This window comes from Triticum dicoccoides, chromosome 7A (genome assembly GCF_002162155.2).
Source record: "Triticum dicoccoides isolate Atlit2015 ecotype Zavitan chromosome 7A, WEW_v2.0, whole genome shotgun sequence".
Taxonomy (NCBI): Eukaryota; Viridiplantae; Streptophyta; class Magnoliopsida; order Poales; family Poaceae; genus Triticum; species Triticum dicoccoides.
In genome coordinates, this window is record NC_041392.1 from 25,973,029 (window position 1) to 25,984,364 (window position 11,336).

At 38.5% G+C, this 11,336-nt stretch overlaps 1 protein-coding gene across 1 annotated transcript; it reads right to left on the reverse strand.

Annotated features, from left to right (window-relative positions):
- Positions 1 to 502: 502 nt before the first annotated feature.
- On the reverse strand, positions 503 to 1,991 carry LOC119332659 (peroxidase 2-like). Its single transcript, XM_037605820.1, has 2 exons — positions 1,714 to 1,991; positions 503 to 1,452 (listed from the first exon to the last, which is right to left on the reverse strand). The coding sequence occupies exons 1-2, from the start codon at positions 1,933 to 1,935 to the stop codon at positions 703 to 705; spliced, it is 972 nt and encodes a 323-aa protein (XP_037461717.1). The 5' UTR covers positions 1,936 to 1,991; the 3' UTR covers positions 503 to 702.
- Positions 1,992 to 11,336: the final 9,345 nt, after the last annotated feature.

Sequence of the window (11,336 nt, forward strand, 5' to 3'; positions counted from 1 at the left end):
AGTTTTAGCTCTCATATTATTTTTCTGAGTACTCATATTTCATAAAATCAAATATCTTTGAAATATATTGCACAATATTCCCGCAACAACGTGCGGGGCACCATCTAGTATAAAGTAATTTGGGAGTCTTTATGATTTAGCTGTTTATGTCACGACAGAACTTCCTGCCGCTTCATCCCCGTAGCACCTTGATGTTTACCATCTTGGCCATTGACGCCACAAACCACACCTTCCACGTCGTTGAGTCAGCAGTGCTTTCAGCTACGGTCGTTGGCATGTCACAGCAGGTGAGCAACGGCGCGTCCATGGTTTATCTATAATCTTCCATAGACTTGATTATGTACTACGTACTCTCCGTCCCATAATATTTTTAAAAAAAACTAGTGTAGTGTAAAAAAAACGTCTTATATTATGGATGGAGGGAGCAGTTAAATAAGATTCAAAGTATCAAACACACTCGCGGATTTCGAAAGAACTTATCCAAATAGGCAGGAAATCAAGGGCAACTAAAAAAGTGCACCTTTTCTAGCCAATTAAAAATTCGTTCTTGAGGTTACAAAAAACCAGAAAAGTAGTTTTACATGTGAATCGTCTAACCAAAATACCACAGTAACTGGCCGGCTGCGACAAGGAGAAATCTTGAATGTAGTGCAAAATGAGGCACAAAAGAAAAATCACCAGATCTAAGTGTGTCTTAACAATTTAGCTGTTTATGGCACCACAGAACTTCCTGACCTGCCCATTCGTCCCTGTAAGCACCTCGATGTTTCCCATCTTGACCATCGATGCCGCAAACCGCACCTTCCACAACAAGGAGTCGCCAGCGTTTTCTTGCACCTTCGCCGCAGTGTCGTTGCGGGTGAGCAGCGCCGCGTCCGACGTGAACAACACTCGCCTAGCGACAGCGTCCTTGAAGAACTGATTGCTCAGCGTTGTCGGCGCCACTGCGCTGTTGTTCACCACCGGGTCCGGCGCACCACTCACCGGCGCTGGGCACGTCTTCTTTAGGTCCGTGGCGTATGCAGCGTCCATCGTCGGGTCCACCTCGGGGTACAGCCGGTTAGTGAACCCGGAGCAATGCGCCACACCGATGGAGTGCGCGCCGGAGAGAGCCACGAGGTCGTCGACATTAAGCCCTTTGCGGGTGAAGCTGCCGACGAGGTCCTCGATTCCGAAGAAAGGCGACGGCATGTTCGTGAAGACAGAGGAGGCTTTCGACACGTTGCCGTCGCGCCTCCCGGAGCGGACGTGGTAGGAGAAGCCGGCGGATTTACTGACGGAGTCGCGTGCGGCGAAGGCAAGGACGTCGGCGCAGGAGACCGTCAAAGGACACACGGCCTCGACGGCCGCCTTGATCTTGTCGACGGCCTCATACCCAGCTAGGGGAATGGCTGACTTTTCCGGCTGGGGGTTGGCGTTCGAGGAGTTCAGAAGGATGGAGGCATCACAACCCTAATGATATCAACGGCCAAATTAAGCTGTTAGCTCAACGCAAAAACATTTCAAAAGTTTAGTGTAGTAGACATTGTAGAACTATTTTCAGTCATGTTAATAAATGGAAATTCACCCGCAAAAAATATTAAAAAAATAAATGGAAATTATATCATCTTGAAGCCATGGTATATTGGATATACGTTCATAACCCAAAGTAAAATAAGAAAGAAAGGAAGAAGGAAATGTTATATTTATGAAAACCATAAGTTTGATACGTACCATGACAAAGCAATCGTGGAAGTGCAGGCGAATTAAGGCCGCAGCAATACTTGGGTTGGCGTCGGTCAAGTTGTAGACGACATTCTTGATTGTTTCCTCGGCCTTCGGGCATGACGAGCTGTAGAAATCGTACGGCAATTCTGCAGATGACATGGTGATGAGCGTAGCCTGGAAGGCCACCATGAGCAGCTGCACGCATGTCAGCTTCACCATCTTGTCCATCTTCCTGAAGTTCTTGGCTAAACAATAAGGGATGGTATCAAATGGGTGGCAAATGTGCCTGAGAAAATGTATGCCGGCAGATGATGTGATGTGAAATGCAAGACATTAGATGTATTTATAGACACGTACAGGTTACAGATGCATGTAATGATCAATCAGTTTGGACATGTAAATTAACATAACAGATTTGAGGAATATTTGGAGGTCAATAATCACAAGAATATTAGCCAGTTGTTGTCTGTGAACATGGGGAGCAACACAGCCTATCATTCAGCGGTGTGTAGGCGTTGACATCAATTGCACGCCTATCCTAGTACCGGTGGATTTCTATGTATATAATTTGATGGTTGTTTTATCTGAACTACTTGACCTATAACGACTTCGGTTGTGCTTTAATTATTGCTTTGTTTGTCCTAATCATTTGGGACTGAGTTGACTTGTTTTCTCGGTGTAATGCTAGCTAAAACACTAAAGAATACCCGCATAAATATGAATTAGTCGCTAAAAACTGAGTAAATTGCACCCACGGTCTTAAAATTGTCTTGCAGGTGAACTTGGGTCGCACAAGTTGAAAATTGTGCTGTGCTAATCACACGACTTCACAAAAGCGCTCCTCGGAGATCACAAACAACCCACGCCGGACAATATCATGCTGACATGTTTCTTCTTTTTTTTTAGCAAAAGACACCCTTTGATGTGCAATGAATTTGATGTATTTATTTACATGTATGTAACTACTCCCTTTGTTTCAAAATAGATGACTCAACTTTGTACTAAATTTAATACAAAGTTGGGTCATCTATTTTGGAACGGTGGGAGTAGCAATCAGTCTGGATATTTAAATAAAAATCAGGTGATTTGAGGAATATTTGGAGGTCAATGATTACAAGAATATTAGACAGTTTTTGTCCATGAACATGGGGAGCAACACAGCTAATCATTCAACGCTGTGTTGGCGTTGACATGCATTAGTTGCATGCCTGTACTAGTATCAGTGGATTCAATAGAGAATTTGATAGTTGTCTTAATTGATGTACTGGCATTAACAACAATCCATGCATGTTTATTATTAATTGCTGCTTTCTTTGTCCTAATAATTTGGAACGAAATTCACTTTTTTTCGTTGTCTCTGCATTTTGAAGTTTTCATTGATGTTTCCTTATGTCGTACTGTAATGCTAGCTAAAACACTTTAGAATATCCGCATCTCTAAAATTTAGTAGCTAAAATTTGAGTAAATTGCACCGAAATTCATAAAACAAGTCTTGCAAGTGAACATGGGTCACAAAATTGTGTTGTTATAAATTTCTAGTCGCACAGCTTCACAAAACGTTCCTTGGAGATCACAAATAGCCTGCGCCGGACAATATCGCGCTGACATGTCTGTTTCTTCTACTACTTCTTCTTCTTTTTTGGGAAAAAACACTTTGATGTGCAATACATTGGATGTATTTAGAAAGATGCATGTAATTATCAATCAATTTGTAAATTCAAATAAAATAAGGGATTCAGGGAATATCTGGAGGTCGATAATCACAACAATATAACCAAGTTTTTGTCCATGAACATGTGGAGTGACACAGCTAATCGTTCAAAAAGTGTGTATGTGTACTGGTTGACATGCATTAGTTGCATGCCTGTCCTAGTACCATTTGATTTCCATAGAGAATTTGACGGTTGTCTTGAAGTATCTGACCTATAACAACGTTGGTTGTGCCATTAACAACAATGCATGCATGTTCATTAGTACTATATATTATTGGTTTGTTCCTTGTAATCATTTGGAATGGATTATTTTTGTGTGTGTACCGCTTCTAGCAGATTTTGATGTTTAGGTAGATTTTTTATACGGTATTTCTAAGGATGTTAATAGGAACACTTTATAACACCTTCATCTCTATAAATTATAAATGAACAATAATGATAGCTGTTGATTGATGTCGATGATGTACAGATTTATATCCCTGGAAGGGACGGGTCGCACCGATGCGACGTTTACAAGCGATGTGATTAGAGGGACGTGTTTGCTATATTAGGACGCAATCCATCTTGAAAGAAACTGCAAGTCGGTTGTGCTAAGTAGGGATTTCCTTTACATAAACTAATTAATTAATGCTAACACTCCCCTTAACCTCTGCTTCAATTATTCTTGTAAACATCATCATCAACGTCTCGATCATCATCGTCATGATTAGTCTCCTCCAAAAACCCTGTAGGAAAAATATGAGGAGATAGGTACAATATGCCATCAAAAACTCCCAAAAACCCAGTGGGAAAATAAGGAGAAACTGACATATCACAATGCTTGCATTACTATTGCCTCATTAAAAACCTTCCATAAGAAACCATTTAGGAAAAAATTATAGAGGAAAAGAGTGCAATATCAAAGATCCAAGGATCACAAATAGATTATCATTCAGGGAGAAACTCCCCTTGAAATTTGCAAGTCCCGAAGTCATTTGATAGCAATTTCATCGATGTATTTCTCAAATAAAGAACTTGGTAATAACTTTGTAAACAAATCAGCAAGATTATCACATGACTTCGTTTGCAAAATATTAATCTCCCCGGTTTTCTGTAACTCATGGGGATAAAACAACTTAGGATAAATATGCTTTGTAATATTACTCTTTATATAACCTGTTTGCATTTGTGTAATACATGCAACCTTATCTTCATAGATAATAGTGGATGATTCCAATGATCCAATCCCACTTGAACTTTCAATAAAGTTTATCATTCTATGAATCCATGCACATTCAAGTGATGCTTCAAACAAAGCAATTATTTTAGAATGATTCGTGGACGTAGCCACCAAAGTTTTTTTGTTGACTTCCAAGAAAAGGTCGTACCTCCAATCAAGAAGACAAAACCAGTCTATGATCTAGCATTATGGGGATCAGATAGGTATCCAGCATCACAATATCCCACCATGGTCTTATCTCGATTTTTCTGATAGAACAAACCAAGATCCTTGGTGCCTTGAAGATATCTGAAAATGTTCTTCACACCAACCCAATGCCTCTTTGTTGGTGATGCACTGAATCTAGCCAATAAATTTACTGCAAATCATATATCAGGTCTGGTGCAGTTTGCTAGATACATTAGTGCTCCAATAGCACCGAGGTAAGGAAACTTAGGTCCTAATACCTCTTCATCATTACCCTTAGGTCTAAATGGGTCTTTATCTCTATAAAGAGATCTAACAACCATTGGTGTTTTCGATGGATATGTTTCATCCATATTAAATTTCTCAAGAATCTTTTGGATATAAGTAGACTGATGAACAAGTATTCCCAAAGGAAGATGTTCAAGTTGTAAGCCCAAATAAAATTTAGTCTTAAATAGATCTTTCATCTCAAACTCCGTCTAAAGATGATTACTTGCCTCATGTATTCCTTGTGTAGTCCCAATGATATTCAAATCATCCACGTACATAGAAATAATACAAAATCCATCTTTAGATTTCTTGATAAACACACATGGGCAATCATTATTATTCGAGTAACCCTTTTGAATAAGGAATATACTCAATCGATTATACCACATTCTTCCAGACTGCTTCAAGGCATACAATGACTTCTAAAGCTTTACGCAATACATGTTGCGATTAGCCTTTGGATTCGGAAGCTTCATTCCCTCATTAACTTCCATATAAATATCCGAACCCAGTGACCCATATAAATATGCAGTCATGACATCCATCAGTTGGATAGACAAATTCATTTTCACTGCTAGTGATATTAAATATCAGAACATTGTTCCACTGATAACAGGAGAATATGTTTCATCATAATCGATGTCGGGTCTCTGCGTGAACCCCTGTGCTACAAGCCCTTATACGTCTCCAATGTATCTATAATTTTTGATTGTTCCATGCTGTTATATTATCATTCTTGGAAGTTTTACAATCATTTTATAGCAACTTTATATCATTTTTTGGGACTAACCTATTGACATGGTGCCCAGTGCCAGTTGCTGTTTTTTGCTTGTTTTTTACTTCGTAGAAAATCAATACCAAACAGAGTCCAAACACAGCGAAACTTTTTGGAGATTCTTTCTGGGCCAGAAGACACATGATGGGCCAAAGAAGTACTAGAGGGGTGCCCTGAGGGGGACACAACCCACCTGGGTGCGCCTGGGGGCCCGGGCGCACCCCGCTGGGTTGTGCCCACCTCGGTGGCCTCCCGCACCGCCTCTTTGCTATATAAATACCTCAATATTCCAAAAACCCTAGGGGAGTCAATGAAACACAATTCCAGCCGCCACAAGTTCAAGAAACCACAGATCCAATCTAGACACCATCACGGAGGGGCTCATCATCCTCATTGGTGCCTCCCCGATGATGTGTGAATAGTTCATTGTAGACCTACGGGTCCGTAGGCAGTAGCTAGATGGCTTCCTCTCTCTCTTTTGATTCTCAATACAATGGTCCCTTGGAGATCTATTTGATGTAATTCTTTTTGCGGTGTGTTGTTGGGATTCGATGAACTTTAAATTTATGATCAGATCTATTTTATCCATGAAAGTTATTTGAGTTTTGATCTCTTATATGCATGATTACATATAGCCTCGTATTCCTTCTTCGAATCTTTGGTTTAGTTAGGCCGACTAGATTGATTTTTCTTGCCATGGGAAGAGGTGCTTTATGATGGGTTCGATCTTATGGTGCTCAATCCCAGTGACAGGAGGGGAAATGACATGTATGTGTCGTTGCTATTAAGGATAAAAAGATGGGGTCTATTCCTACATTAATAGATCTTGTCTACATCATGTCGTCGTTCTTATTGCATTACTCCATTTTTTCATGAACTTAATACACTAGATGCATGCTAGATAGCGGTCGATGTGTGGAGTAATAGTAGTAGATGCAGGTAGGAGTTCGTCTACTAATCTTGGCGTGATGCCTATATAATGAACATTGCCTGGATATTGTCATGATTATTTGAAGTTCTATCAATTTCCCAATAGTAATTTGTTTACCCACGTATGCTATTTTTCTCGAGAGAAGCAACTAGTGAATTCTACGACCACCGGGTCTCTTCTTTGTCATATTTGCCAGCGAGATCTATTTTTATTCGCTCTTTTATTTTCAGATCTACTAATCCAAAAACCCAAAAATACCTTGCTGAAATTTTTATTTATTTATTTTATCTCGTGTTCTCGCAAGATCTACTTATCCAATCTACTACAATTTTATCTATCTTTTTACTCGGGAGGGATTGACAACCCCTCTTTTTATGTCGGGTTGCAAGTATTTGTTCTTCGTGTGCAGGTACCATTTACATAGTGTTGCGTGGTTCTCCTACTGGTTTGATAACCTTTGTCTCATCACTAAGGGAAATACCTACCGTAGATATGCTGTATCATCCCTTCCTCTTTGGGGAAATGCCGACGTAGTTCAAGCCGCATCAAAAGGAATTTCTAGCGCCGTTGCCGGGGAGACATCATCAACATCTATCAGGTTCCTAATCACAAATCTCATCTCCTTGCAATTTACATTATTTGCCATTTGCCTCTCATTTTCATCTCCCCCACTTAACAATTTTTTTGCCGTTTTATTCACCCTCTTTTTCATTCGCCATTTTCTCGTCAGATCTGTTTTTGTTTGTGTTCTTGTTTGCGTAGTTGCGATGTCTCAAGAAAATACCAAGTTGTGTGATTTTACCAACACCAATAATAATGATTTTATTGGCACTCAAATTGCTCCTCCCACCACTAGTGCGGAGTCTTGTGATATTAATGCCGCTTTGTTGAATCTTGTTATGGAAGATCAATTTTCCGGTACTCCTAATGAGGATGTCGCGTCCAATATTAACACATTCGTGGAATTATGTGATATGCAAAAGAAAAAAGATGTGGACAATGATATTCTAAATTTAAAATTATTCCTGTTTTCTTTACGAGATCGTGCTAAAATTTGTTTTTCTTCTTTGCCTCGCAATAGTATCGATTCTTGGGATAAGTGCAAAGATGCTTTTATTACTAAATATTTTCCTCCCGTGAAAATTATTTTCCTTAGGACACAAATCATGAATTTTAAGTAACCCGATCATGAACATGTTGCACAATCTTTGTAAATAGTGAAAATGATGCTAAGAAATTGTCCTACTCATGGTTTAAATCTTTGGATGATCATACAAAATTATTATGCGGGATTGAATTTTGTTTCTAGAATTCTTTTAGATTCCGCCGCGGGTGGTACTTTTATGGAAATTACTTTGGGTGAAGCTACTAAATTGCTTGATAATATTATAGCAAACTATTCACAATGGCATACCGAAAGAGCTCCTACTAGTAAAAAGGTTAAGTTGGATGAAGAAATAAATTCTTTGAGTGAAAAAGTTGATGTTCTTATGAAGTTGGTTTCTAATAAAATTGCTCCTATTGATATTAATGATGTGCCTTTGTCTACCTTGATTGAGCAAAATAGTGATGCCGTAGATGTGAATTTTGTCTCGCAAAACAATTTTAATAACAATGCTTATAGAGGTAATTTTAATCCTAGACATTTTCTGGGAAATTCCTCTAATAATTATGGTAATTCCTATGGTAATCCTTCTTATAATAATAATAGGAACACCTCTGACCATGAGAATAATATTAAATAATTTATCAATGGTCAAAAGAATTTTAATGCTACGATAGAAGAAAAGTTGAGTAAGATTGATGTGTCTAGAAGCATTGATAGAATTTCTCATGATGTAGAAAATCTCAAGATGAAATTATTTGTGCCTACGGTTAAAGAATCAATTAAAGCTTTATATGTTTCTATGGATGAAAGTAAGAAAAGAACCGCTATGCTTAGAGCTAAAAGAGAATTTTTAGAAAAAGCGTTTTCTAGTGATTACTTTCATAAAAATGAAGATCTTAAAATGATTGGTGTTTCTTCTATTGATTCCTTGTTTAATAAAATTAATATTGATGATAAAGGGACTGAAGAAGAGTCAACTTTAATTAGAAGGCGTCCCAATAATTTGGAGGGTGAAAATCTTGTTGAAAATTTTGATAAAAGTGGGTTTGGAGAGGTCGAAACTTTAACTAGTGATGTGCCCACTCTCTTGGATTACAAAGACTTTAACTATGATAATTGTTCTTTAATTGATTGTATTTATTTGTTACAATCCATGATAAATTCACCCCATGCTTATGAACAAAATAAAGCTTTTACTAAACATATTGTTGATGCTATGATGAAAGCTTTGGAAGAAAAGTTGGAATTAGAGATTTCAATCCCTAGAAAATTACATGATGAATGGGAACCTACTATCAAAGCCAAGATAAAAAATTATGAGTGTTTTGCTTTATGTGACTTGGGTGCTAGTGTTTCTACAATTCCGAAATCTTTATGTGATGTGCTTGGTCTTACCGATATTGAAGAGTGTTCTTTAAATTTGCACTTGGCGGATTGTTCTATTAAAAAGCCTATGGGAAGAATGAATGATGTTCTTATTCTAGCAAATAGGAATTATGTGCCCATATATTTTATTGTTCTTGATATTTATTGCAATCAGTCTTGTCCAATTATACTTGGTAGACCATTCTTACATACTACTGGTGTCGTGATTGATATGAAAGAAGGCAATATTGAATTTCAATTTCCACTAAGGAGGGGTATGACACACTTCCCTAGAACAAGAATTAAGTCACCATATGAATTAATCATGAGGGCATCTTATGGATCTAGAAATAAACATGACAACACTTAGATCTTTGCATTATGCCTAGCTAGGGGCATAAAACGATAGCGCTTGTTGGGAGGCAACCCAATGAATAAAATTTATTTTTTTCTTTTTCTTTATGTTCTTGAGTGTTTGCACAATTATGCTACTGTTATGATTGTGTTTTTTATGTTTTAATTTGTGTTTGTGCCAAGCAAAGCCTTTGGGATCATGTTGGGTGATAGTTGATTCGATCTTGTTGAAAAACAGAAACTTTTGTGTGCAGTAAATCAAATTTTATTTTTAACAGAAATGCGATAAAATCCTGGTTTTTGCACACAAGATTGATATACAAAGTGCCCAAGTTGTCCTATTTTTTCAGAATTTGTGGAGCCATAGAAGTATTCGAAGTTTTTAGATTATTACAGACTGTTCTGTTTTTTACAAATTCTGTTTTCTTTGCATTGTGTGCTTATTTTGATGAATTTATGGACTCTATCAGGGGGTATGTGCCATACAAAAGTTGGAATACAGTGGATATAATGCAATAATAAAATATGAATGGGCTTGCAGCAGTACTTATAGTAGTGATTTGCTTTGTTGTACTAACGGATCTCATGAAGGTTTTGTTGAGTTTTGTCTGATTGAAGTTTTCAAGTTTTGGGTGAGCTCATGATGGATGAAGGAATAAGGAGTAAGAAGAGCCTAAGCTTGGGGATGCCCCATGCCATCCCAAGATATTATCTAAAAGAGGAGCAAGCAACTAAGCTTGGGGATGCCCGAGTGGCATCTCCTCTTTCTTCTAACAACCATCGGTATTTTACTTGGAGCTATATTTTTATTCGTCACATATCATGAGTTTTTCTTGGAGCGTCTTGTATGATAAGAGTCTTTGCTTGTTTTGATTTTTAGTTTAAGTCAAGTATCCTTTCTCGACACACCTATTTGAGAGAGCCAAAATTATGTTATAACTTGTTAGAATTGCTCTCTATGCTTCACTTATATATTTTTTGAGCTATGGAATTGCTCTAGTGCTCCACTTATATCTTTTTTAGCATGGTGTGCTTTATTATTTTTGAAGAAATTCTCTCATGCTTCATGATACATCTCCAATGTATCTATAATTTTTGATTATTCCATGCTATTATATTATCAACCTTGGATGTTCTATATGCATTTATATGCTATTTTATATGATTTTTGGGACTAACCTATTAACCTAGAGCCCAGTGCCAGTTTCTATTTTTTCCTTGTTTTAGAGTATCACAGAAAAGGAAAATCAAACGGAGTCATATTGACCTGAAACTTCACGGAACTTATTTTTGGACCAGAAGAAGCCCACGAAGTATCGGAGTTGGACCAGGAGAGTCCCGGGCTGCCCACGAGGGTGGGGGCGCGCCCACCCCCTGGGCGCGCCCCCTGCCTCGTGGATAGCCCAGAGGTCCATTGACGTACTTCTTACTCCCATATATACCCATATACCCTAAAACTTCAGGGAGCACAATAGATCGGGAGTTCCGCCGCCAGAAGCCTCCGTAGCCACCGAAAACCAATCTAGACCCGTTCCGGCACCCTCCCGGAGGGGCAGTCCCTCTCCGGTGGCCATCTTCATCATCCCAGCGCTCTCCATGACGAGGAGGGAGTAGTTCTCCCTCGGGGCTGAGGGTATGTACTAGTAGTTGTGTGTTTGATCTCTCTCTCTCTCTCATGTTCTTGAGGTAATACGATCTTGATGTATCGC